At 39.1% G+C, this 26,991-nt stretch overlaps 1 protein-coding gene across 9 annotated transcripts in view; it reads right to left on the bottom strand.

The window, feature by feature from the left end:
* Psi (P-element somatic inhibitor) overlaps positions 1 to 26,991 on the bottom strand; it is a 298,816-nt gene that overhangs the window by 222,731 nt on the left and 49,094 nt on the right. For all 9 annotated transcript variants that reach the window (XR_010860573.2, XR_010860574.2, XM_067150191.2 and 6 more), the window contains one exon: positions 14,242 to 14,371. Coding sequence is in view for 7 of the 9 variants with exons in the window: in XM_067150191.2 (XP_067006292.1) it covers positions 14,242 to 14,371 (130 nt within the window). In the remaining 2 variants the exon portion in view is untranslated. The remainder of the gene's footprint in view (positions 1 to 14,241; positions 14,372 to 26,991) is intronic.

Here is a 26,991-nt window from a genome sequence, read left to right as displayed (position 1 = left end):
TTAAACATAGCCTTGACTGCAAAATACTATGCCAGCTCATCTAGCCAAAGTTACAAGCCACAGCATGACAATATGAAACCAACAAATCTCACGTACTACAATACAGAATAATTACAAACATATTCACTTAACCTATGATGAAATACAATAATATACTTGACACCTAATTATAACAGTCTAAATGATGAGAAACAGAATATATAAAATCTAATGAATCAGGTTAATAATAATAATAATAATAATAATAATAATAATAATAATAATAAATACAGAATGGAGTCTGTAACCCTGTTGTACGGTTACAAGGTCTTCAAATACAACCAGTCTGAGCCAGAATCTAACCTGCCAAGTTGGGGTCAGAAGGCCGGCCAGCGCCTCAACCGTCTAGGCCATACAGTCCGGCGAGAAAAAATCTCGTGTCATCAGCTCGTAGAAAATAGGCGTAGTGAACAAGCTAATATGAGAAATATAGCGTCCTAATTTCGGTTTCTGCACGATCTCTTGCGGCAACAGTATGGCAATAAGAAATTTTATTTCGTCCTTATGTCTGCGGACACAGTCTTGATCTCGACTCAGTTTCATCTTACTAAACTGGGTTTTATGTGCGTTTTCCTGTTGGGCATCTTGTCTGTTCAGCTATGTTCTGGCATATGTCATAAAAAAGTAATTAAGATATTTTGCTCAGTTTTCTTCTCCTTAAAAACTCTCCCTTTACTTTTCGGTTGAATTTTGCATCAAAGCAGGACAGTCTTTGTCCATTTACAGTGCAAATTGACGAAGACCTTGCACTGGTTGAATTGGAATCAGTATTATCGTCACCACTGTCATAATCCCTACTTGAACTGGAATCGAAAACGTGCCGATTCTTTTGCAACTGCTGAACATTCGTATCAGCTGAGCCTGAACCCTGTACATTCAAGCCTGCAGTACTTATTCCAGGTATGTTTCTGTCACTTACGAATTCCCCTTCGGCAGAACTTCACTAATATCACTATTCCCCCAACTAAATTCCAACATTTCGTTTATCATGACCAGTAAATGGTCTTCCTCTAAGGTGGGGGCCGGAATTCATTTTAGACATTTTAGCGGACAAAATGTAAGAAAATGGATCCAATAGAACCCTTTTCTCTGCAGTTTGGAAGGAAATCGTGAAATGTGCCTGTATTACGGATGCGTACGATAATAAATGTGTAACTCACGGTAAACACACACTCCAGTTGTGAAGGAAGAACTCAAGACAGGGGATAATAAATCAAATTACAGTTCTAAAATGTCAGGTCTGTTCAGTAGCCATCTCTAAAAATCCCTTCTACAGGAATAGTATTACATCTGAGGTACGATTAGGAGATGAGCTGAAGCTTCAGCATGAAGCTATTAGGCCTTGGTCTTTCTTGCCCAGACATAAGCTGCATTCTTTATGTTGCAACTTGTGGATGACACACTGGTATTGGGAGAACATAGTTGAAAAAATTCATGTCGGAAGACAGACTCGTCCAGAATACACTGCTGAAAAGAAAATAAACCTCTGCAGGCAGGCAACTGAGAAAAAAATGCAATTTTAATCGGCGGGTATATCCGCGTTCCCCGCCGAGTAAGCGTCTTGCAGCCGTGGATCTCACCTCATCGCCCAATGAAATGTTTAAAAGTGAAACATTCATCAAAACAGGGTTTGATGAAAAGATTGAGTATGAAGAGGGATAGCAAGATCCACGACTTTGGGTTTTGCGCATACTTCGCTTTATTCTCCACCGATGAAGGCAGCAAGTAAAAATAATAGACACCTGTTTTGTGTGCGCTTACGTGTAGAGCTCTGCATGGATGCGGATACCCGTGAAGTTAGTGCCTTGGAGGATGCGAACTGCATGGCAGTGCGGATATCGCTGATAATTTCTAAATAATGAAGGTTATTGATTTTCACTCTGGTACACTCTAGCCTAACTGGCTATTGCCCTTATTTAATGGAAGGGAGGAACAAAGGTCAATACGTCTGTAGCTATCGCAAGAGAAAATCCCTCATGAACCTGAGACTGTAGGGGTTCTAGTGCCAGCTATCTGACCTTTTGTAGTATGTTAACATCTATCCATTTCAATACCCTGGATGTAATATATTGTCGTTCAACTATTACAATATGTGCAGACAATGTTTTGCGGATGAAGGAAATTCAGATATTTTGTGTACCTGCGCAGGGCTCTACTTATCTGGTAAGTTTACAGTGCATATATCGCCTGCCCTCATCATTACTACCTGATCACTACTATCATACGTTGCGTCAGAACACCTGCCAAACTAGTTCACAGCCGATCAGTGGTAGAGTACCACCTACATAGTCCAAGATTAGGGTGGTTCACACCAAACACATGTAACGAGATACAGTAAAACCTTGTTAATTCAAAGTCGTTGGAACGCAAAAATCGGACTTAAAACTACGTGATTTTGAATAAACCACTTATTAGTAATTCACAAATGCCAACCCTTGCTGCATCACAAAATATTCTATAACCTGTTACTGCATGCAATTAACCTTGATTCACAGTTCAAAACCTTTCAAATGCCATGGAAAAAATCTATTTCAAAAATGTAGCCAACAAGGTGCATTTACATCATTCAAATAATGCACATGGATAAATCAATGGGAAACTCACGCAACGAAAGAACAAACTCTAGATTCAAAGACAAGGACAAATTATGCTGGCGTCCGTGCGCAAGTGCTTTACTTCCTGGATTAGTCTGCTGTTTACATTTTTTAGATGTCTTGCACTTGCACGGAAAGTGCCCAATACCCTTAAAACACTGTGGCATATTGAACTTTCCTGTGACGAGGGGAGGAAGTCTCTCACTTCTGTGTGCACTGTACATGGCAACAGCAACACACAAACACAGCATGATGACCCCCACCCTGGCACTTCTCTCCTCTAAAACCGAGTCCGTTCGGGCAGGGCATTAAAAAATGCAATTTCATCAGCATTGACAATATTATTCGGTGTGCACAAATTTATTATATAAGCCACGCTTTTTCCCCAATTGTCAGCATCGCAAGTGTTCGCAGATTATGCTTCCCCACACACTGCCTGTTACGTGATATGGCGTTCCTTAAAACCCCGAATACAAAAGAATTACGATTTTACTCGAACTTAGCAAATGTGAAGCACACTGTGGACACACCAAAGTGAGCGAAAATACGGAAAGGAACCCCAGCAAGTTCCAGAAGACACTTCCTATGATGCAGATAAATTTTGAATTTAAATTACTCTGTAAAATATCTTTTTAAGATGTAAAGGAAGTTTTGAATTTTAAATTCAGTAATGGGACCGACATTGTTCTTCAATTTACAAATTATCCGTATTTTGAATTAAACACTTTAAATAACATGCAAAACCGTTCCTCATGTTTCCGGAAACTACAGCTTCTAAGAGCATTATCTGAATACAGTTGGGTACATTTTGGAAATAGTTTTTTTCCATGGGATTTGAAAGGTTTAAACTGTTAATAATGGTTAACTGCATGTGGTAACGGTCTTAGAATATTTTGTGACACGGTAAGAGTTGACATTTCTGAATTACGAGTTCAAGGGTTACAAACTTCATGTTACTGGTCCGTATTGAACTGAGATTACATATAAAATATAAAAATTTTCCACCTATTCAATACATAGTTTTATTTACACTGCTGTGTATTTACATATCAACATAGCTTGCTTACCGAAAACAAGAAGTTCAAAATTTCTGCTTAAGCTATACAGTGTATAATCAATTCCTCAAAGTCTTCTAGAGAGAATCATGTACATATTTGTTGCTCAAACATTTAACATGTATAATTTTAACTATACGTGTCACGTTATATTGTGTTCATTCTTAGTACCATAGCACTCGGTCCAAAACCGTAATGTATTGCCAGGATCTACTGAATTCTATCTGAAATCCCATGTGTCCAAAAAATTTGTCTAGTCAATCAACAACACAGAACACCTCATTTGCACTTCTATACCCAGACTTTTTAACGTATTTGTGTACTCGTATTATATATGGCTCACCTATTGTCACACGTAATATTTCACTTTCATATGCAGCATTTTTAGCAACACCTAATTCAACCACACATCATAGTGTTAATTGTATATTTGTTTCATAGTGTTTTTACTCCTCATTAGAAACATGTTTTTGGATTTCATCAAATATTTGTTGTATTGTTTTAATACGGCTGATGATGACCCCAAGTAGGGTTGAAATTAGTCCCAAGCAACCCACGTAATGTAAATACACGCAGTGTAAATAAAACAATGTACTGAGAAGGTGGAAAAATTTTCGAGTTGGCGGTTAATTCGAAATTACGTGATTCCAAGTTCAGGTGTTGCGTCAAATTAAATTCAAATTAACACGGTTTTACTGTAGTCTGATAAATGGGAAGTGTTTTGGCCTCTAGAGACTACTCAGAATAGCAAAAGTGTGGCTGCTATCCGGTCACCTAATGAATGCATTGCGAATTGCAGAAAATTTCACATTGTGAAACATGACTACCACCAGACTACAATATTCTTGCACCATAAAAAAGACATCCCTTCTGACACACGAGCTATACCATTGATATGGCACTTGATCTCCTTTAGGATGACTTAAGGCAAAAATACAAGATTAGGTACGAGGTTAATAGCTGATAGCTTGATGTGAAAATTATATGAAAAAATGGACAGTCAGAATAAACCACTGAGATGGAATGTACCATCTGTTAGCACTGAATACGGAAATATTTAGATAACCATAGATTAACAGCATAGAAAAATTACAATACTTCATTGCTGCTTTGCCCTTTGTTTCTGCCTTCAAAAACAAGTAGTCCTGGACTGGCCCTACTACAAGCAACTTCTCACTTTGAAGGATTATAGTTTGCAATTCACCACGATACATTTCATTAAGGTATATACCAGATGATCATGAATCTTTTTTTTTTTGCTAGGGGCTTTACGTCGCACCGACACAGATAGGTCTTATGGTGATGATGGGATAGGAAAGGCCTAGGAGTTGGAAGGAAGCGGCCGTGGCCTTAATTAAGGTACAGCCCCAGCATTTGCCTGGTGTGAAAATGGGAAACCACGGAAAACCATTCTCAGGGCTGCCGATAGTGGGCATGAATCTCTTAAGCAACGAACAGCAGTGGCAGCAACAGCAATCTGCTATCTATATTGGTCACCCTCTAAATAGTGATGTAAAAAAAAACTGAAGAATATCTTTAGAGACCATTAGAATAACTAGAAGGATAAGATAGAGAACTGGAGCATGAGTCAGATTGTGAAACTTGGAAAAGATGTTTTACCTATGAAAATTATATTTTAAAATACAGTAGAATACCATTACTCCCTTTTAACACAAATCCCCAGTCAAAATGAACAAATTTAGAGCAATAACAAAACAAAATGCGGGTTAAGAAATCTTGCACGGTAATCAGAGAGCTAAAGCTACCATACAATAAACGTTTTAGAAAATAAACTCATTCATACCTGCCAACTTAACAAAACCAAAAATCAGGAGATTTTGATATGAAAATCAGGAGATACATTATTGGTCAAAATTGCTTATTCTACGTCTAGCACAGTACAGTACTATTATATACAGGTAGACCTCGTTATACGCGATAGTTGCATTCCGCGAAATTGCCGCGCATACCGAATTCGCGCAAATCGAGTCATTTCATATGTAAAATTTAGGATTAGGTTTCCGTTTACACACATGTGAAGTTTAAAATAGGAGAGATGATTAGTATTTTTACAAAAAAAATAACCATTGTTATGTTTCTGAAACGCATTAAAATGCAAACTTTATAGACATACAAATTTAACACAAACACAATAATAAATTAAAATCTGCAGGGCAGCTTCAGAGAGACATGTTTTGTTGGTTGTGATTCTCAATCCAATCCATTCTTTCCATCCCTTCCAAGCGAGTTTTCGTCACTAGTCACACTTCAGTTAGAAGATTGAGCAGTTTTTCGAATTGATTCTGCATTGTCATGAATACTTCTCATAATGTATTCACGAAGCCCCCAAGCACGCTGAAAGTTAACAATACGCTCACCTTTCTCATAGCGATCGAAAACTTATAACTTTGTTTCTTCTTTCCTTTGACACTTTCTTTAATTTTACCCGGCATTTTAAATACGAGACCTCTCAAGTGAAACTTCACAGCTCTACTGATCGGAACTCAAGATTCACGTCTCGACAAATACAACAGAAGATGCGCGTAGAGATGAGCTTGCCCCGTTTAACTTTAGCGTGCGCGTACTGTACGCTACAGAGTTTGGCACGCATGTCTGTACCCGCCTTTATATCAGCTTCCATGCACTGTTAACAGATAACAGCACGAATCTTAGAACCAAAATCGCACATATGCGAAATCGCAGATACGAATCTGCGTATAACAGGGTTTACCTGTATTTATAACATATTCTCTCGAAGCCCGACTGTTGCTATACGAGGCTACAACGCTAAAAATTAAACATCTCTATTTCCTCACAGGAAGTATGTGAGTGAGATGATCGGTCTCTGATGATATTTCCAAAAATAGCATGACTTCATGCTCCACACGTGTGAATCAGTCGTGCACTTAGATGCATTACTTAGCAACTGCATAGATTAATATATTGCATCAAGCTTCCGTGAGATCATGCGAAGCGCAATGCTATCTGTATCAAATAGCTAGCTGATGTACTCGTGCTTTGCTACGGAATTCTCAGAAAGACTGTCCTTAAAGTTTTCCCAAATGTAGTGTCAACATAGGTCATTACAATGACGTCAGTACGAATGTTGCAATTAAAAGCAACGCTGTCATATGAAATATTCGAAAAAATGAAAAACAGCACATTTTCTTACTTTTAACAAAAATAATACGGTGTCGACCTATTAGTTCAAAGTTCCAGAGCTAGAATGACCAGGACGCAGACAGCCGTGAACACTCCTGTGTAATTATTCCGTTTAAGTGTGCACACTGCTCATTCCAATCACTGCCCCAGAGTAGAGATCGAACAGCTGGAACACTACGATGATCCTGTATTACGTACCAGTAGTATCAGAAAATTTATGAACCAGAGGAATAGCATGCTAAAGAAGAGCGAGATCTAACTTCCCCGTTACTTTCCACCAATATTCAGGCAGGGTGTTATACTCAATACCGGTACGCAGCAGTAATCCCATCTATCGGAGATAAATGACAAAAGAATTCACAAAGCACATCACATCAAACAATGGCCAATGTAATGTTATTGTTGATCAATTTTATGAGCTTTATATACTGCAGGCTTTCACATTTAGTTTTCTTCCGACTCTGTGACATTAGAGCATGTAATGTAAAATGAGTCGTCCTTTCTTTCACGACTCCGTCTTGTGTTATTATTCCAGCGATCGTTCCTTCATGACTTTTTTCTCATTCTTATGATCATCTTCACAATTTAATTTACTTTTAGTCAGTACACTAAAACTGAATAAGACGTAAATAATCGGAAATTGTATTCTCTATTACTTTAGTTATGTAGTAATTTTCGATATGACCAAATACATAGGTAATCAAAAATTAAATTTCTGGCACCTTCCCCTAAACTACCATTTCGAACAGGGTGAATAACATTATGTATAGCATAGACTGTAGTTCCTTATTCCTCGACATAACATACCGTAGCATAGACTGTAGTTCCTTATTCCCCGACATAACATACCGATTTTCATTAAATTCTGTTCTCTCATTTTCTCGTACCTCAGCGCCTATATGGACTTAGGCACAAAAATCCAATTCATGAATACCTCTTAACATAGCCGGTACGGTAAAAATGTATAAGACATAAAATATACGAAATTTAATAATATATAACTTTAGTTATATAGTATTTATCAACAGGGCAATAAAAATATAAATATTTGAGAATTACATCTTAGGCCTTCCCTTAAACTACCATTTCATTCAGCGTGAATAAAATTATTTATGACCTAGATTGTAGCGACCTATTCCCCGACTATATATCGATTTTCATTAAATTCTCTTCGGCCGTTTTCTCGTGATGGGCATACATATGTACATACATACATAAATTACGGAAAATTAAAACTTGCATTTCCCCTTGTTACTGTGGTCACGGCCGGTACGGAAATATGCTCTCTCAATTCTGAGCAATGTGCAGACAAAACTCTTATATTCTATTTATATAGAGATAAAATTAGTCAGAATTTTCTCCAAATGGTTCCTAAAATCTCTAGTCGTTATCACTGAAATTCAGTCACTAAATTACTAAAATAAAAAAGACTCCGTATATAACAACTAGTTTCTAGAATCGTCTAGACTGATGTGAACGAACACGAAAATAGCACGCGAGAACGAGATTGACAATCGATATACGCGTTTCAACAAACATCGCACATTCGCGCACATTAATAAACATCGATATTTCATTTGAATGCGGCCAATGAGCGAAGGACTTCTGGCCACTGGTGTAAAAAAGCTGAAACAGTGGGATTTGAAAACAAATGTCTGAAGTTCACCAAAAATAACCTAAAACTGGGAGAAATAATAGAATATAATTGGGAGACGGGACAAACTCGAAAATCGGGAGTCTTCCGCCGAAATCGGGAAAGTTGGCAGGTATGCTTATTTAATGTGAAAATTACAGGCAGAGTTTTTGCTTGATTGGCACAAACAATCGTACTGTCAAAAAAAAAAAAAAAAAACTCTTTCAACAACGTCTAGCCTAAGTATTTATGGACATATTTCACAAGATTGACAGCTGCTCCGATACTGTTGATAACATTTAGAAGTTGTTTGAAAGTAGGCAGTGACAGAGGTTACAGGACAATTAATGACAATCCTTGCGTACTCTTTATCAAAAAAGACACAAAAACCAGCGAGAAAACATGACAAAATTAACAGCAGTTAGGGGCAGAGACAATACTAGTCAAGCTTTTCATCTAAAGGACATGCGATCGTGTGGTACGCAAGTGGAACTCCAAAGTGACGCGCCAGAAACTGAACTGGTTCTTTTCCAAAAAGTAACTATTTTTAAAGACACGTTTGTTATGTGTGCTAGTCAGCTTGTACTCTGTAAAGTTTTCCAACGAGCCTTGTTCAATACAACAGAAAAGAAACTATGTAGTTTTGTTGCCTTACTGCTTTTTTTCACACTCCTGATTTCAGTTTTCCTGCATCAGCTCCAGTCACAATTGATCTCACGTAAATGTGTTATACCACAATGAAATTATGCAACGAATTAATGATATTGGCTTGTAAATCTCCCTAACCACTTGTTTTGAAAGTGTTTTTGGAGGCAAAAGTTCTTCCAAATGCCCGTGAAGTTTAATGTAGCGATGCTACCTCATTTGAAAAATTTTAAATCCAAACGACTTGGGCTCAAAAGGCCAACTCTAACATCCAAGCCCCTCACAGCCTGGCAAGAATGAAGAGTACCGTATAATCTCCGTAACCTACCCCGCCCCCCCCCCCCCGTACTGTTTTATCAAAAATATCGCTCCCAAGCTTGGATGCGGGCCTTATTCGAAATTTTGGGAAATTTATATTTCCGAATGCGTGTAAATCAGGCATCACAGCCTTGGCAACAATTCTCACTCCGCTCTCAGTGTACCCTACTTCCGCGCTACGCGCCAGTATCACGCACGTTCTCTGTGTATCAACATGAATTCCACAAAGCGTTTCCTTTTACTGCGAGTGAGAAGTTGAGAGTAGTTCGGTAAGCCAAAATTATTGAAAATCGAGCCGCCAGTAGGAAATACGATATTGACGAGTCCTGTATTCGCAATTGGAGAAAGAAAAAAATGTGGTATTAACATGTAGTGGTGATCATAGAGCTTTTCTTGGACTGAGTTTATAGTTTCCAGAAACTGAAGAACACTTTATAAATATATGAAGAAACATGAAGGATGGGAAAACCGACCAAGCAGTCATTCCGGGCGGGATGACTTCTATGCTACAGCCGCTGGAGGCCTGCGTAATCCGTCATTACAAGCAGCCTTGAAACACCTCCATACAGAATGGATGGCGGCTGATAATCACACAGCGACGCCAACTGATCACATTCAGCGCTCGGAAGTTCAGCTGCTGTGTTCGTGGATTTTGACGGCATGCAATTGTATCCCTGGAGACCTCATACAGAAGAGCTTCAGGAAATATAGCATTTCTAAAGCTATGGATGACTGCAATGAAGACATTTTGTGGGAATGTGATGATGAAAGTTCCAAAGTTGGCACACTGATGATGATGAAGTATGAACTCGTTGGATATCGTTCTGGAAAGGTTTGTTTATTTTTATTTGTATTTTCTAATCATTTGCTGTGTGCCAGTAAAGATTGTAAATAACTTTGACTTCACTTTTTTTTAATTTTGTTCTTTCAAAATAAGGGTGCAAATCTTATTCGGTGCCGCATGGTATTCGAGATTATACGATATTTAGCCTGATCACAAGCTTCAAATAGTCTACGCAGTGGCCTCCACGGTATGCACTAGCCATGCGTCTTGGTAGTGTGCTAGGTACCAACTGACAAGCCCAACCTAGCACACGAGGGCGGAACGCTAGCAATCAGGAATGAGTTCGCTGGAAAATGCATACGTTGATAAACTCCTAATTTATAGTGAATCATGAACGAGCGAACTACAACCATAACCCATCACCAAGGCAGATTTCCACACCGACATCAACTGACTAGTTACTTTTAGTAACGCTGTTTGGCTTTTTATTTTAAATTAAAGTTGCCTTACGTTACACTGGCACAAAAAGGTCTCTTGGCGATGACGGGATAGGAAAGGGCCGGGAGTGGGAAGGAAGAAGCCGTGACCTTAATTAAGTTACAGCCCCAGCAATTGCCCGGTGTGAAAATGGGAAACCACCGAATACCATACCCAGGGCTGCCGACAGTGAGGTTCGAACCCACTATCTGCCGAATACTGGACATGGGCCTCACTTAGGGCCTGTACTACGACTGTCAGGTAAACAGCCAGATACGTAGGCTGCAGTTTTGCAAACTAGAAGTTAAATATTTTCTTGCGTATTACCAACAGATTTTAACGACGGTAATGTAATGCGGAAGATGTAGTAACATTTTTATTGGGTTGGTAATAAGGTTACTGAAAATATAGTGAAATTTAGCGTGGTGGTATACGTGTTCCCTGGTGTTTTCGTTTGTTTAGCACTATTCTTTTTGAAATTGTATTACTAGAATCCAATATCAGAATCTTATTAAGCTGTAATGTGGAAGTTCAGGTCAAAAACAGAATTAGGACTGAAATATACACATACGAAGGAATGTTAAAATGAATTAACTGTATAACGAAACTGAAATTGTTATAGAAAATTTAAAAAAATGAAAATGTAACCTGGACGCGAAAGTTAAGATTCAGGTTATGGAACATTTTTTGTCTAGTACTATATACAAGGATGCATGTTACGGCGAAAGTAAAGTTTTTATTCGTAATTAACCTCTTAAAATACCACTTATTTACAAAATTGTGATCTTTTTTACCTAATTTTTTTATTGTTAAAATGGGCTATTTATTGAAAACTAATGACAGTGGTAACAATAAAAATACATTTTTTGAACTTAACAATGAAATATAAGCCACCGAAAAGTTCCTGCTTTAAAATCCCGAGTATGCTCGTGATATTTTTTACGGGTTCTAAAATAAATAACACAGCACTAAACAGATGGCAAGTAATACAACATTACACTCAATACTGTTCATATGTTTGTGGCTGTGTGAAATGTCCTAAAACAAGGATCTACACACAATGCTACATCGCTGGAAAGCCGCGAAAACGAACTGCCTGAGTCACCGACATCCACTATGGTTGAGTCAGAGACATCTGTTGGCAAAAATAGGACCCTAAAGTAATAATTTCATAAACATCTGTCGGAAATATTGAGAAACAACAAGAAACGAGTATATTCGGGCTTTTAAATTAGGTACCGACCAATGAGCGACATACCCGAGTATACTCGGGATTTTATTTTATATAAATATATAAAAACCCGAGTATACTCAGGCTTTCATGTTAAGAGGTTAATGCCACTGATGCAGCGTAGGATCATTAATTTTATTATTAATTCAATTTATTGTTTGCTCATTGAATAAGTAGTTTCTTTCTTTTCAATACAATGTGAGAATAGTAACTGGCAAGCATTTATCCCACTTTAGCATAAATACTTTAAAAGCAAGTTGTTATGAAGTAAAAGAAATTTAACCTTAACATCTCATTCGATGGACGAATCGCCATGAACGTCGTATACCTTTAGTCCATATGTGCATCGCGGATGGATTAGGAATAGAACCCACGCTTTTGACACTCATTTCAATTAGGAAATGTGTACTATCACCTCTAGTACCCTACCAAATAACATTTAGAAGATAAAAAAATGTTTTTACTCTTGGGACTCGAACCCGCAAAAAACTGCATAGCAGCAAACGGTGATGCCCTAACGACCACGCCCACCCACGAAACTTGCTGTTAATTGCTTGTGTGCAACTGATATAGTCAATAGCAACAACTTACTAGCTTGGGAAATCTTTAAAGAATTCTGTGATAGCTGGACAGGAAGCATGACATACTTTATAAATATGTACATAGATTACATTGTAACAACTTAATTTCACACAGCATCATGCAGATGTAGATTCATCTTGATTCTTTACAGTAGCGTCCATGATAGGATCGAAGTCCCAGATAAGAGCGTTAACTGCCTCTACAACTTCGGCATAGCTACCTCTACAACTTTGGCATAGCTAACCTCGAGAATATTCTCCCAGATTGCACATAAACGGAAGTCGTAGTACGCGTTTCCAACCGAACTTCCAGATAAATGTGCAAACAGCAACATAAATTTAAACCGCACTTTTATCTGGCTGTCATAGTACAGGCCCTTAAGAGACTGCAGCTATCGAGTTCTGTAACACTGATGTAACAGGGACACTCTCCAGGTGCCTATAGCTAAGACTCACCTGTGGCACTTGAAGCTATCGCAAAGTTAGTGTTTAACACCATCACTGATGTTTTTTTTTCAAAAAAAAAAAAAAAACACACACACACACGGACAGTAGTACAATGTTCTTGTAACAGCCAATATCTTGTATGACAGTCTCTTTCACCCTTATCAACTGCAGCTACACCAAGAGATCCATAGAGTAGATTTCGGAGGTCAGGTCAACGCTGGTGAATGTATACCGAGGAAAGTGGCAAATTACAGGGCATTCGTTTCAAAAATCTTGTATTCAGACAAATCACAGTTTCATAACAATGGTAACGTGCATTGCCACTGGGGCACTGATGATCCTCACCGGATAAGAAAAGCAGATTTTAGGTACAACTGGGAGTAAATTATTGGTGTGATACTTTGTGTAACCACCTGATTGGCACTAGGAATAGGGAAATGGAGGAGACTGACAACATCCAGACAAATACGGCTAACTCTGGTGGTTGAAAAGACCCAAGCTCAGCATAGGCCAAGGAAAGATAAGGGGCATTGTTGAATAGGAGGTTAATCAATATACCGTCCGACTCAGTTGGCTGAATGGTCAGCGTACTGGCCTTTGGTTCAGAGGGTCCCGGGTTCGATTCCCGGCCGGGTCGGGATTTTAACCTTAATTGGTTGATTCCAATGGCACGGGGGCTGGGTGTGTGTGTTGTCTTCATCATCATTTCATCCTCATCACGACGCGCAGGTCACCTACGGGAGTCAAATAGAAAGACCTGCAACTGGCGAGCCGAACCCGTCCTGGGATATCCCGGCACTAAAAGCCATACGACATTTCCTTTCATCAATATACCCACACTACGACTGATTCCCACAGAACCAGCATTTGTGGGTTTCAAACATGTCAATGCTGAAGGTGCCACATTGTAGGTTTCACTGCAGCTAAAAGGCATCCATCGCATTGTATAAACATCTATGCAAACCACTATGATATCCCTGCAACAAATTTTGCACCGATGTGTTTCACCTGTGTCTTCCCCCCCCCAAATTGCCCTAAATGAGTTCACAAATATCTTATGCACCCCATTCAAGGGTCAACAAAATGTTAAATTGAATTATAATTAGGTGTAACAAGTCTGAAAACCATTCAGATTCATACCTGTAAAGCAACACTAAGTACATATCCCATCTCCGTTCACCACTATAGAGACATTACATGTATAAAATATCCCAACCATGTTAAGATCACTGAAAAGAATGTAAACAAGAAATATAAAAGGAATGAGATACCTACTTGATAGCTTCACGTGTTCCTGTAAGAGTACACGTTCTTTCTGGTAAACCTGCGCTGTCAGGTGCCATCTGGATCTTGCAACGAGATTCATTCTGCAACCTACTGATCTGCTCACCACCTCTTCCAATTACTGCAAAAAATAAAAATACACTATAACCAGGTAATGAAAGTGACAAATTAGCTCAATGTTAGTAAACAAAAGCAAGATAGTACAGGTACATTTACACCATAGAGAAATGTTAACAAGTAACTAAATCAAGTCGCATATAGGCAGAACATGAACAAAAATGTAACGGGGAAAACAATAACCGCCCTAAGGAAAACAGCAAATGAATAACGATAAATATAAAAACAATAATATAGACATCTTTCCATGTTAAGAAAACAGTAGTGATCTAATAATGTTATTTGCTTTATGTACCATAACTACTTTGTTTTATCATCGCCATAAGACTTATCTGTGCCGGTGCGATGTAAAGCCAATTGCAAAAAAAATACTTTGTTTTATGATTTTCAGAGACACTAAGGTGTCTGAATTTAGTCCCACAGGTTTCTTTTACGTGTCACTACAACTACTGACAAGAGGCTGATGTATTTTAGCAACTTCAAATATCACCGGAGTGAGTCAGAAACGAATCTGCCTAGTTGGGGTCAAAAGGCCAGCGCCTAAACCGTCTGCGCTACCCAGCCCGACTATTGCTCTAACGGACCCGAAAGGGGTGAATGCACCCCCCCCTCTTCAACACCCATAATTTCTCATGATATGGGAATGTTATGTACTTTACATAGCACTAGCTGCAGCATATGTCGGTGGGACAATCACTTAACACATGCAAGATCACCTTATTTGCCCAAATACAGACAGACAGATATACGGAGACTTTAATACTTTGCCAGAACAATCTCCGTAGCAACTCTCTTTACAATCTGCACTTACCGGCTCTTGGAATTTCATATGCCTGCCATTCATAATTCTTTACCATCGGGGAAAGGTCCAGACAAAAATTCATAATATTTTCATGAGCTATTTTCAAGGAAAAAATAACCAGAAGAGAGATGCATCGAATTTTATGCTTTAGGCTTCATCTGAAGAACACCCTCCTACCAAAATTCTCTGAACTCATAGTGAAGAACCTACTCGACCTTATTCTAAATTGAAATACCAAGTTTCATAAAATCCACCCACATTCTCCCATCGTGCTGTAACAGACACAGAAAAATAATCAACTGAACTCGACATGGCCATAACAATGACATCTTTTTCTTGTGCTATACAATATTAACCCTACAATGCATGTATTTTTATTTCTGAATTTAAAAATTTATATAGATTGGGACATGTAAACAAAACCAAGGAAAAATACTACAAAAAATCCCTCGCATTTTTTTGATACGAGGGCTATTTTTTTTTCAAGGTCCGATTGGTCACGATATGAAACAGCAGTACAAATTTGACACTTTTCTGTTAGTAACACTTACTGATACATCACAGCTATTTTTCAACACAGTCGCCTCGCAGATTGAGACATTTGTTGTAGCGTGGTACCGACTTGTCAATGCCCTCTTGATAGAACGTCGCCGCCTGCGCCTGTAACCATCTTTGTACGCCGGTCTGCAGCGCCTCGTCGGTGTCAAAACGCTGTCCTCCTAGCCAGCGTTTCATGTGAGCAAAGAGGTGAAAATCTGATGGAGCCAGGTCCGGACTGTATGCTGGGTGATCGAAAACGTCCCACTGGAAACGCTGCAGGAGGTTCGTGGTGGCAGCTGCAGTGTGCGGCCGAGCATTGTCATGGAGGAGGACAATGCCTGATGACAACATCCCTCTCTGCTTATTCTGAATTGCCCGTCGTAGACGTTGAATAGTCGCACAGTATGCGGCTGCAGTGATGGTGGAACCACGTTCTATGAATTCCACCAACAGAACTCCTTTCCGGTCCCAGAACACAGTAGCCATACACTTTCTGTTGGAGAATGTTCGCTTGAATTTCTTTGGCTTACTCGGGGAGTGCGAATGCATCCACTGTTTGGATTGCTCTTTTGTTTCTTCAGTTTCAAAATGAACACATGTCTCGTCCCCTGTGACGATTTTGTTCAAAAAATCCAGTCCATCATGGTAGCGCTGGAGAAACGCTAAAGCGGCGCCCATTCGCTGTGTTTTGTGACGGTCAGACAGCATCTTCGGAACCCATCTCGCACAAAGTTTGCGGTACTGAAGTGTCTCGCTCACAATTGTGTAGAGAGCTCACCTGGAAATTTCAGGAAACGAAGCACTCAACACAGAAATTGTGAACCGACGATTTTCTCGAATTGCCTGATCCACACGCTGAACAAGATCATCGGTTGACACACGCTTCCTTCCCTGGCTGCCTGCATCACGGACGTCTGTACGCCCTGCTGTAAAGTTCCTGCACCATTTTCGCACTTTGCTGTCGCTCATGCACGTTTCACCATACACACGACTTATTCGGCGATGAATTTCGGCTGCATTGCACCCCTCAGCCTGAAGAAATCGAATTACACCGCGCACTTCACACTTGGCGGGCGAAGCGATCGTTGTAGTCATGTTTACGAGCGCGCTGTACTTTCACTACTGACGGGACTGAGGTGAGGCGCATAACGGTCATTTCAGAGACGCTGTGCAACACATCTGCGCAGCGGTTCATCATATATTCGCGGGCGTTTGACTGTCGAGACCGATCGGACCTTGGAAAAAAAAAAAAAAAAAAAAAAAAAACGTCGTATTTTTTATCCTTACCTAAAATGTGCCAAAAGGCTACACTATGCATTGAGCTATATTTAAAATGAATACATATGCAGTGTTAAATTATAAATAAAGATGTTCGAGTGCATTTGCTTAAATAATATTGAATCAGCCGGGCTGAGTGGCTCAGACGGTTGAGGTGCTGGCTTTCTGACCCCAACTTGGCAGGTTCGATCCTGGCTCAGTCCGGTGGTATTTGAAGGTGCTCAAATACGTCAGCCTCGTGTCGGTAGATTTACTGGCACGTAAAAGAACTCCCGCGGGACTAAATTCCAGCACCTCGGCGTCTCCGAAGTGGTTTAAATAGTAGTTAGTGGGACATAAAGCAAATAACATTATTATTAATATTGAATCAGACTGTTAAAACACTTTTCTTTCTAATTAATGCAATGTGCAATGTGATGAAACGACATACATGGTGAATCACATGTATCTACTATACTTGGATCTTTTTGAAAAATTTGCTCACTTTCTTCAAAGGCACTTGGCATTTTTCACACTGGTTGTTAATCCCCTGCCGGAAGGCTATTTACTCCGCTGCTTGGTTTCGATGACACCCGGCCAATGATCAACGGAGTCCTTGAGAACATGAGGATTCCTAGCCACCCAACCCTTTCTCACTTTGGGAGGCAAAAGTGGTTCGTGAGATTTATTGCTTGGACGACCTCTTCTTTTACAATTTTAATATCCCAAATTGGCATCAAGTTTTTTTTCAGCTCAATCCTGAATTCTGGGAGTTTGATACATTTCTCCTTAGCATGCACACGGCAAAACAATGATGCATTGACGACAGCAAGATCGAGAATATGGTAGGAGAGGCGGAAGTACCACTTTCTACTTCTAATTACATGATAACTCCCTAGCAAGCTATTGAGGACATCTACCCCTCCCACATGTTGGCTAAATTCAGAGATAAAGAACGGGATATGGTACTAATTCATGTTTCCTTTCGATTAAACCTTTTCACTTGACTCATTGGTTCACTTCCAGCAAATATTGAAAGCAGCGTGAGACACTTAGGATCGAAGAAGGAGGTGTTTAAATTTCGGTCAGTGAGTAACATAGTAATAGCACCTGCTAAAACAGGTAAGGAGAGGAGGAGAAGAAGAGCGGTAATAGCTACAGCCCATACAAATAAAGGTGTTTGGTCTAGTGATATTCCAGGGGCTCGTATATTGATAGTTGTAATCCTTCCACATAGTGTTGGACAGTTTAGTACCATCTTCTAAACTGGTCACATATTCACACGTACCCCGGGTTCTTTCTTTACGTCTGACTCAGATGGTAGCTTAAACCCTGGTATCCCGTTTCGGCTTACTGTTCCTAGAGCGAGTATGCCTTCTCCCGACATATTATTGCTCTCTTCAGTAGGCCAGCTCCTCTCCCATCCACAGGATCTCCTGGCAGACATATTTTCAATGAAATAATAGAAACAGTTCTTCTCAGAACTCATTAACGAGAAACATTGGACCATCTATCAGACTACTACAACTAAATGTCGAGAGCATTAGCAAGCCAAAGTGTGACAATCTGTCGAAATTCCTATTGGACAATAACATAGACATTGTCGCCATTCAGGTAACTCGTGTTTCCAACGAAGAAGCATTCCGAAACAGAGGTCGAATTCCTGGATATACTGCTCTTGGTGCAACTTATCACGAGGTATATGGTATTGCTACGTATGTTCGGAACAACCTAAAGGAGGCTTCACTAATTTCTATTAATGCGAAGGAAGGTATACATACGGTTGTCATAAAAGTGCATGATATCACTATAATAAATGTTTATAAGCCACCTTAGACACCCTGGCCCAATATTGTCTTACAAACTGCAGAACATCCTGCAATTTATATAGGGGACTTCAATAGTCACCATGAATTTTGGAAATACCCTGACAATGATGAAAATGGAAGTATGCTTGCAGAATGGGCTGAAGTTAACAAACTTCCTTTAGTGTTCGGTGCCAAAGATCAAGGTACTTTAAGGTCAACAGCTAAAGGCAAGGATTCTAATCCTAACTTATGTTTTGTTACCCACAATGAAAGAGGTTTCCCGATCAATGCCACAATAAAAGCTGGATCCCTCCATCTCATAAGAACTACTATCGGTTCAGTAACAACAACAGCTAAAAAGTGTCTGCCAAGAGGATATCGAAAAGAATATATCCCAGGATGGAGTGATGAAAGTGAAACACTGTACCAACATTTCCAGCAAAGTAGCGACCAAGAGATAGTTACAAAACTTTTGACCAGCTTAGACTTATCTTGAAGGCAGAAATGGATAGACAACAGTTGAAAGTATGGACTTTACCCACTCAAGCAGGCAAGCATGGAGCCTTCTGAGGAGATTGGAAGTGTATCTGTATGCAGAAAACCTTCAGGAGTAACATCTGCCCAAATAGCTTCCCACATCATTACCACATCAAAAGTGCCTCCCGACAAGAAACATACCAACATATTAGACGACAGCTTCGTGATTTGAAAAAGACAACATCTCCATCTGAATACGCATGTCCCTTCACAGTTTGACATTGACATGGGACTGAAGGACCTCACCTGGTTTCGATGGCATCCATCCAGAATTCCTGATTCATTTGGGAGGGTATGCTAAGAAATGGTTAGCAGAGTTCTTTACTGACATCCTGCTGACCGTTCAACTTCCATTGGAGTTCAAGAAGGCGAAGAATTTCTATTCCGAAACCTGACAAACCCAGCAACAAGGTAGAAAGCTATCGACCCATCGCCCTTCTTAGCTGCTGCTACAAACTTTTGAAAGGTTGATATACAACAGAATAAGTAGCGCAATCCTAGAGCATATTCCAGTTGAACAGGCAGGCTTCAGACCAGGACGTAGCTGCTGTGACCAAGTATTGTCTCTTACATTCTTCATTGAGGCAGGATATCAAATGAAGCTGAAAACATCTGCAGCATTTCTTGATCTTACTGCTGCCTTTGACACTGTATGGAGGGAAGCCCTTATCTACAAATTTCTTCGTATCATACCATGCAGAACGATGGCTCAGCTGATTAACAACATGTTAAGTGATCGGAAGTTCCAAGTAATCACTGGAAGCAAGATAAGGAGAGGAAGCTAAACAACGGATTGCCCCAAGGATCAGTTCTCTCACCATTCTTGTTCTACTTATCTCTCTCTGATCTTCCTGACACTTCATCCAGACAATTCTGCTATGCCAACGACTTGGCTCTAGCTGTACAAGATCAAGTAATGGAGACGACTGCAGAGATTCTGACCACAGACCTGTCTTTACTGGAAAATTACTTCAAAATCTAGAGACTTCAACCCAGTGTGAGTAAAACAGTGTCCTGCTTCCATTTAAATAATAGTTTGCCGAGCGTGAAACTGAAATGTTAATTTCAGAGGGAGAATTCTTCGTCATAACTGGAACCCAAAATACCTTGGTGTCATCTTGGACCATACACTATCCTTCAAACAACACCTCCAGAACTTAGCACAAAAGTTGAAGTCTCGAAATAACATCCTTCATAAACTGTGTGGAACTACCTGGCGATTTTCAGCCCTGGGTTTGGTGTATTCAAGTGCTGAGTACTGTGCATCCGTTTGGCTGAACAGTCATCATACAAGGTTTGTTCACACCCAGCTTAACCCTTTCGCACTCAGCGCACCGATCTATCGGCGCGAGAGGTTATGGCGAGAAAGCTCACCGCGCCGATACATCGGCTGTCCTATTTAGGGATTTTCATCATTTGCGTGGCTGTTAAATCGTAACAGTTGATCGTGAAGGTACCTTAAAGCACTGAATTTGCATTTTACTCTACAGATATATCCACCAGCCATACAAAATATTTTTATTTTTGACGAATGAAATCTGTTGACCCTGAATGTTTATGTTGTGGTTATTTGAAGTTGTTATTGCGTGAATCTGTTTTGGTTGGCTTATGAATACAACAATTTGATCTTTATATGAGTTCAGTTTAGAGTATATTTCATTTCTTTGGTATATCGTGTGTTCGCTGTACTTCGCAAACTATAATTTTAGTCCATTTCATAGGTCCATTGTTGCACGTGCTTGCATCATCTTTTTATCGTTATGGCTAGGCCATATCATCATCATCATCTTCCTTCCAAGTATTGGGCCATGTGACCCGTTACGGTCTTGCATTTTACTTTTTGCAAGACTTGAAAGCAATCAAATGTCCTTCCGACGGGTTGCTAGCCTGAAGGAAGTAAGACCATTGGTGGGGCTGCCACCTCTCAGCTAATGGACTAGCTGAAATCACAGCATTTCCTCCATAATGGATGTAACGGTTATACCGCCGTGACTCTGTCAACAGGGCTGGGAACAGGTTTTTTCATCTCAGGAATGTGAGGTTGGCGTTTGGGCAGGAGAGGTTATGTCATAATCATCATCATCATCATCCTTCCAAGTACTGGGCCATGTGGCCTGTTACGGTCTTGCATTTTCTTTCCATCGCTTCATTGGACGTCCTATAGATCTCTGTCCTCTTGGTTGATAGCGTAGGATCTCCTTTGGTAGTCTTCCAGATTCCATCCTTTGAACATGACGTTTCCAGTTTTCTTGGTAATCATAGATGTAATTCATTACTGATTTTACATTCAGTCCCTTAAGCACATCTTCATATCTTATACGATCCCATTTCGTATAGCCTGCTGTTCTGCGCATGAATGTCATTTCACGTGCTGTAATTCTGGAAATGTCTTGAGTTCTTATTGTCCATGCCTCACTGCCGTAGCAAAACGTTGGTCTGGCTAAAGTGTTATAAAGACGTAAGCGAGTGTTTTTGGACAAGAGATGGCTTCATGATATGATTTATGATTCCTGTTGTTCTGGTAAATTTGGTTATTTTTGCAGAGATATCAATTTCCGCTTGGTAAGATAAATTGTATCCCAGATAATTGAATTCGTTGACTCTTTCCAAAATTTTATTATCTAAACAGATTTTACTTGGGATAGGGTCCTTCCCCTTAAAGGCCATTATTTTGCTCTTTTGTGGTGAAATGATCATGTCGAATTTTGAAGAGACTTTTTGGAGATTAAATACTGACCACTGAAGATCATCATCTGATGATGCTACCAACGCAACATCATCAGCAAAGAGTATGGCATCTAGATGTGTGAGATATCTGCTGACTGGGATTGATCCATGCCTTTCATGCCTCCATTCCTGTATTATGTTGTTCATATAGATTATGAACAACAAAGGAGAAAGTCCACAACCTTGTCTCACACCTCTGCTGATCAGTATCCATTCAGTCTGATGATTACCTAACTTTATTGCAATAAGGTTGTCACTGTACATGTTGTGTATGTTACCTATTAACTGTTGTGGGACATTATCTTCTGCTAAGATATTAAGAAGTCTGTTCCTATTAACTAGGTCAAAGGCTTTCTTAAAATCAACAAATGCTATGTGAGTCTCCAAGTTAAATTCCCTGCGTTTTTCGACTAAGATTTTCAAGGTAAAGTAAGCATCAGCACACGAGCGTCCCTTTCGAAATCCATGTTGTTCATTTCCAATCACATTTTCATAATACCTGAATAATTTTTCTCTGACAATATTTGAGTAAATTTTGTAACCTGAGTTGAGTATACTTATCCCTCTGTAATTTCCACAATCTTTCACACTGCCCTTCTTATGAAGAGGAATAACTATAGCTTTTTGCCAATTCTCTGGTGGTCTGTTGCCATTCCAAATTAAATTGATGAATTTGAGAAATCTTTGCTTGAAGATGTCACTGGAATACTTGAATAATTCTGCATTTATTGAATCTTCTCCAGATGCTTTTCCATTTCTAAGTTTTCTGAGTATTAGCTCCAGTTCTTCGAGTGTAATGATTTCCGAAGACTTGTTAAGAGATGTTGGCAGAAGAAATGGCTCAATATTTGAACCTCTCCAAAGGTTCCAAAAATAAATGAGCCACTCCGTTAGAGGTATTGCATTAATGCGTATGTCTTCTTTTACATCATTATTTAGTTTCTTGAGTATTTTATAGGTCTGTGGTTGTGGTCTTGTTATATCAGTCTCCAGTCTCCCACTCTTTGTGCTTTTTCCGCACTTCCCTTTTTGCTATTGCTCTCTTGTGGTGATACTCTATTTTATCTTCTAATTTGCCAGTTGACAAAAAATTTTTATAAGCATTTCTTTTGTCTGAAATAACCTTTTCAATCTCTTCATCCCAGATTCTTAAACCCTTTTTCCTCTGCCATTTTTTCTTAACTCCCAAACTCTCAAAAGCAGGCTGCTTTAAAATTGAACACAAATTAGACCACTCCATTTCCACATCGTCACTAACTGGTGTCATTTGTGTAAGTTCGTTAAGTCTGTTCTGGTACAGCCATTTTATACTGGGGTCTCTTAATAGGTTAACCTTATAAGAAGTTTTAATTTCTTGTGTTGTTTGTGTGTTTCTTTTATACCATCTAGGCCTCAGACGAATAGGTGCTACTAATAGGTAGTGATCAGTTTCCAATTCAGGGCCTCGATAGAATCTTGTATCCAAGACTAAGTCTGCCAATTTACTATTACAAATTATATAATCTATAATCGATTTCTGATTTCGTGCAGACCACGTATACTTGTGGGTGTCCTTGTGTGGGAACATTGTGTTCATAATCTTTAACTGATTGAAGACAGTGAAATCTATTAATTTCGTTCCATTGTTATTACGGGTTGTTTCTCCGTGGATTCCGATGTGATTCTGAATTTTCTCATTACCAACGCTGGCACTGAAGTCTCCCAGTAATAGTAGCATATCTTGTTTGTTAATTTTATTGACCATCTTTTGCAGATCATTATAGAACCCATCACTTTCGTTTGAATTGCCCTCCACTGGAGCGTATACCCCTATAATTGTAAGATAACCCCTGAATAGTTTTAGTCTTAATTGGATAATCCTTTCATTCCAGAAAGTGTAGTTATCAATTGTTGATCTTAATCTTTTGTGTACCATGAGCAGTACACCCGCCTGTGCTCTAGTATCTCTGTCAACCCCACTGTAAAACTGTAAATAATTTACTGTCTTTTGATCCCTAAAGCTTTCTTTTTGTTTCTGAAATTGCCGCAATTAAAATGTCTTTTTTTGCGAGAATGTCGTCCAGCTGGTCATCTTTGTGTGAGATACCTTGTACATTCCAGGTAGTACATCTAAAAGTATTTTTCTTCTTCCAATCTTTGTCCATTTCACTGTCCTTTGCAATGCCAGGAGAGGTTATGTATTCCACATAAAGTTAATTTTAGATAATATACAGGACAATAACAAATAGGTAATATGCCAAGTTCTTCATGATATAGATAAAATACATATAAAGTGTATAAAATATCATAATTTTAAAATATTCACCGTATAAGGAAACTTCAATCTTCAAAGAAGATATCCTTGAATTTTCAGATGTTTTAGACAGTAATTATGACCTTTTGCCTAAAGTAATTCGCATTATGTGGGAAATGACAGTCACAGCTGTTCACCGTGCATCTGACCACGAGGACCTGACATCGATGACCGTTACATGTACAGTGAATAACTTTGTACCATACTTCATGAATGAATTGCAGCACACACATCATATATCAAATTATTCAGAATTAAATGTTCTTTCTTTCATGTCTAAGAGTAAAGAAGACACAATAATGTTTGATTTTTCAGTCATTGAAAACAAAAATTATTTTTTTAAATTTATTTTCAAAATTTAACGTCCTGAAATGAACTCTGAAATGCTCATAGTTTCTTGTATTAGTGTGATTTATTTTATTTTAATCTTCCTTCAGGCTAGCAACCCGTCGGAAGGACATTTGATTGCTTTCAAGTCTTGCAAAAAGTAAAATACAAGACCGTAACGGGTCACATGGCCCAATACTTGGAAGGAAGATGATGATGATGATTTTATTTTAATGCGTGTTAAAAACTCTTTAAGTGTTGATTTTTTTGTAATTTGGTTCGGAAAATGACAGAAATTAGTCTGTCTTCGAGCAAACTCCTGCATATAGGCTGAGTGCCAAAGGGTTAATACCACAATGCGCAAAATATCTACTCCAGTTCATTGGCTTCCGCTGCTAACTGCTATAATGCCACCTGATCTACGCCGATCTAATGCCCTTATGAAGGAATTCCACAAGATCTCAAGAAATCCTAGTCTACTCGTGAATAGTGACCTGACACTTCTGAATCTTAATAGACTAAAATCGCGCCATCCAACTCTGCGTGATGCTGCTAACATGGATGCTAAGTGTTTAAATCTCTAGATGAGTGGAAAAGTATGGGAAGCAGCAACGAATGTGCGCCTTCATACCTTCTTCTCAGGTCCCAGACTTCCAAGTGGATCCCACCTACCACGCAAGACCTGGACTACCCTGAATATAATCAGAACAGGACATGGCCAGTGCAGAGCCACTCTCCATAAGTGGAAGAAGCTACCTAACCCAGACTGTGACTGCAGAGCTCCACATCAGACTATTCATCATATCGTCAGGGAATGTAAGATTCAAGCCTATCACGGTGATGAAGACAACTTCCTGCTGGTATCTCCACATGCTGTATGTTGGATTGAAAAACTTGATAGTCAATTGTGAAGCACAAATTACTTTGTTTCTCAGCTGTACATATATTACTGATATTGTCTGTATAAACAATACGCTAAATAAATAAAGTACATTTATATCACGCCTAATTTGTCTTTCAATCTTTTCGTCCGGTGTCCACGTTTCCATACTGAACTGGGAATCATAATGTTAATTCAAATTATGACCTTCATATGACAACGTTGGCTTCGGAACCACATGAATTAAGCCTGTTAATTACCGAAACTTAAGAGAACGAGGTTTATTCTTCCCACTGATAACACAGGTTACCTTACTTATGCCAGGCTCCTCACATTAATCTATCCTATCCAACCTCCCTTGGTCAACTCTTGTTGTTTTCCGACCCCGACGGTATTAGGTTTGCGAAAGGCTAGGGAGTCTTTCATTTTCACGCCCTTCGTGGCCCTTGTCTCCTTTTGGCCGATATCTTCATTATGAAGTGTCAGATCCCTTCCATGTTTCCCTCTGATTAATGTTATATAGAGGATGGTTGCCTAGTTGTCCTTCCTCTTAAAACAATAATCACCACCACCACCACTAACACAGGTTACCTTATGATCTATGCACCTCAAGCTGGGCTATTCTCTTGTGTATCAAGACTCAACAACTGCGATACCTTCTCAAATTTTATACTTTACGGTCAGATGCACCTCATCATTTTAACTTGTTATAATCTGACAGTGACATAGGTACTGCCGTGTTTTAGATGGTCATACGCACCATACTCTCATCAATTTAATGTTACATTTAAAAGTTATCTTAGTAGGTGCAGTCATGTGTTACACACCTTATGTTCTATACACCAAGCTGGACTACTTTCTCATGTATCATACTTTAACAACGTTTTAACTTGTTACAATATAACTTAACATTTGTCAGGTGTTTTATATTTTATATTTTAACTAGTCATAATTTACCATTTTCCTTGTAAGTGCTATCATGTGTTTGATATTGTTTGATAAGTTGTGTTTTGCTCAATTGATTCATTGGCTGATGACGTGCAATGACCATCGAAACTAGTACCAATCTTCTTTAAAAGACATGTGATATATACTCACATCAATAAATATTCACTCTATTGGAAAGGCGGACCCTTAACATTTTCATTTTACTGATATAACGTGAATCGGGGTATAAAATTTGATAAATTAACCTTATGGTACTGGTTTCCAGGCACTTTCCTTGTCAACCAAATTACTTCGTTGTCACTAGCAACAATATCAGGTTCTGAAAGTGGACGTTTGGAGGGGTCATTTTTTTTATAACAAAAAAGTGAACTGATTTCGACTCTAGATAAAAATTTGTAACCGTACTCATGCGGTTTATCAAGCATATACCGTTTCAAATGATGTCTTCCTTTACTAGCACAGGTCTGTTCATCAACACTCAATCTCTTCCACAGGTATTGAACTG

This window comes from Anabrus simplex, chromosome 6 (genome assembly GCF_040414725.1).
Source record: "Anabrus simplex isolate iqAnaSimp1 chromosome 6, ASM4041472v1, whole genome shotgun sequence".
Lineage (NCBI taxonomy): Eukaryota > Metazoa > Arthropoda > Insecta > Orthoptera > Tettigoniidae > Anabrus > Anabrus simplex.
The sequence above is the reverse complement of the archived record's forward strand: the minus strand, read 5'-3'. Positions and strand labels throughout refer to the sequence as shown.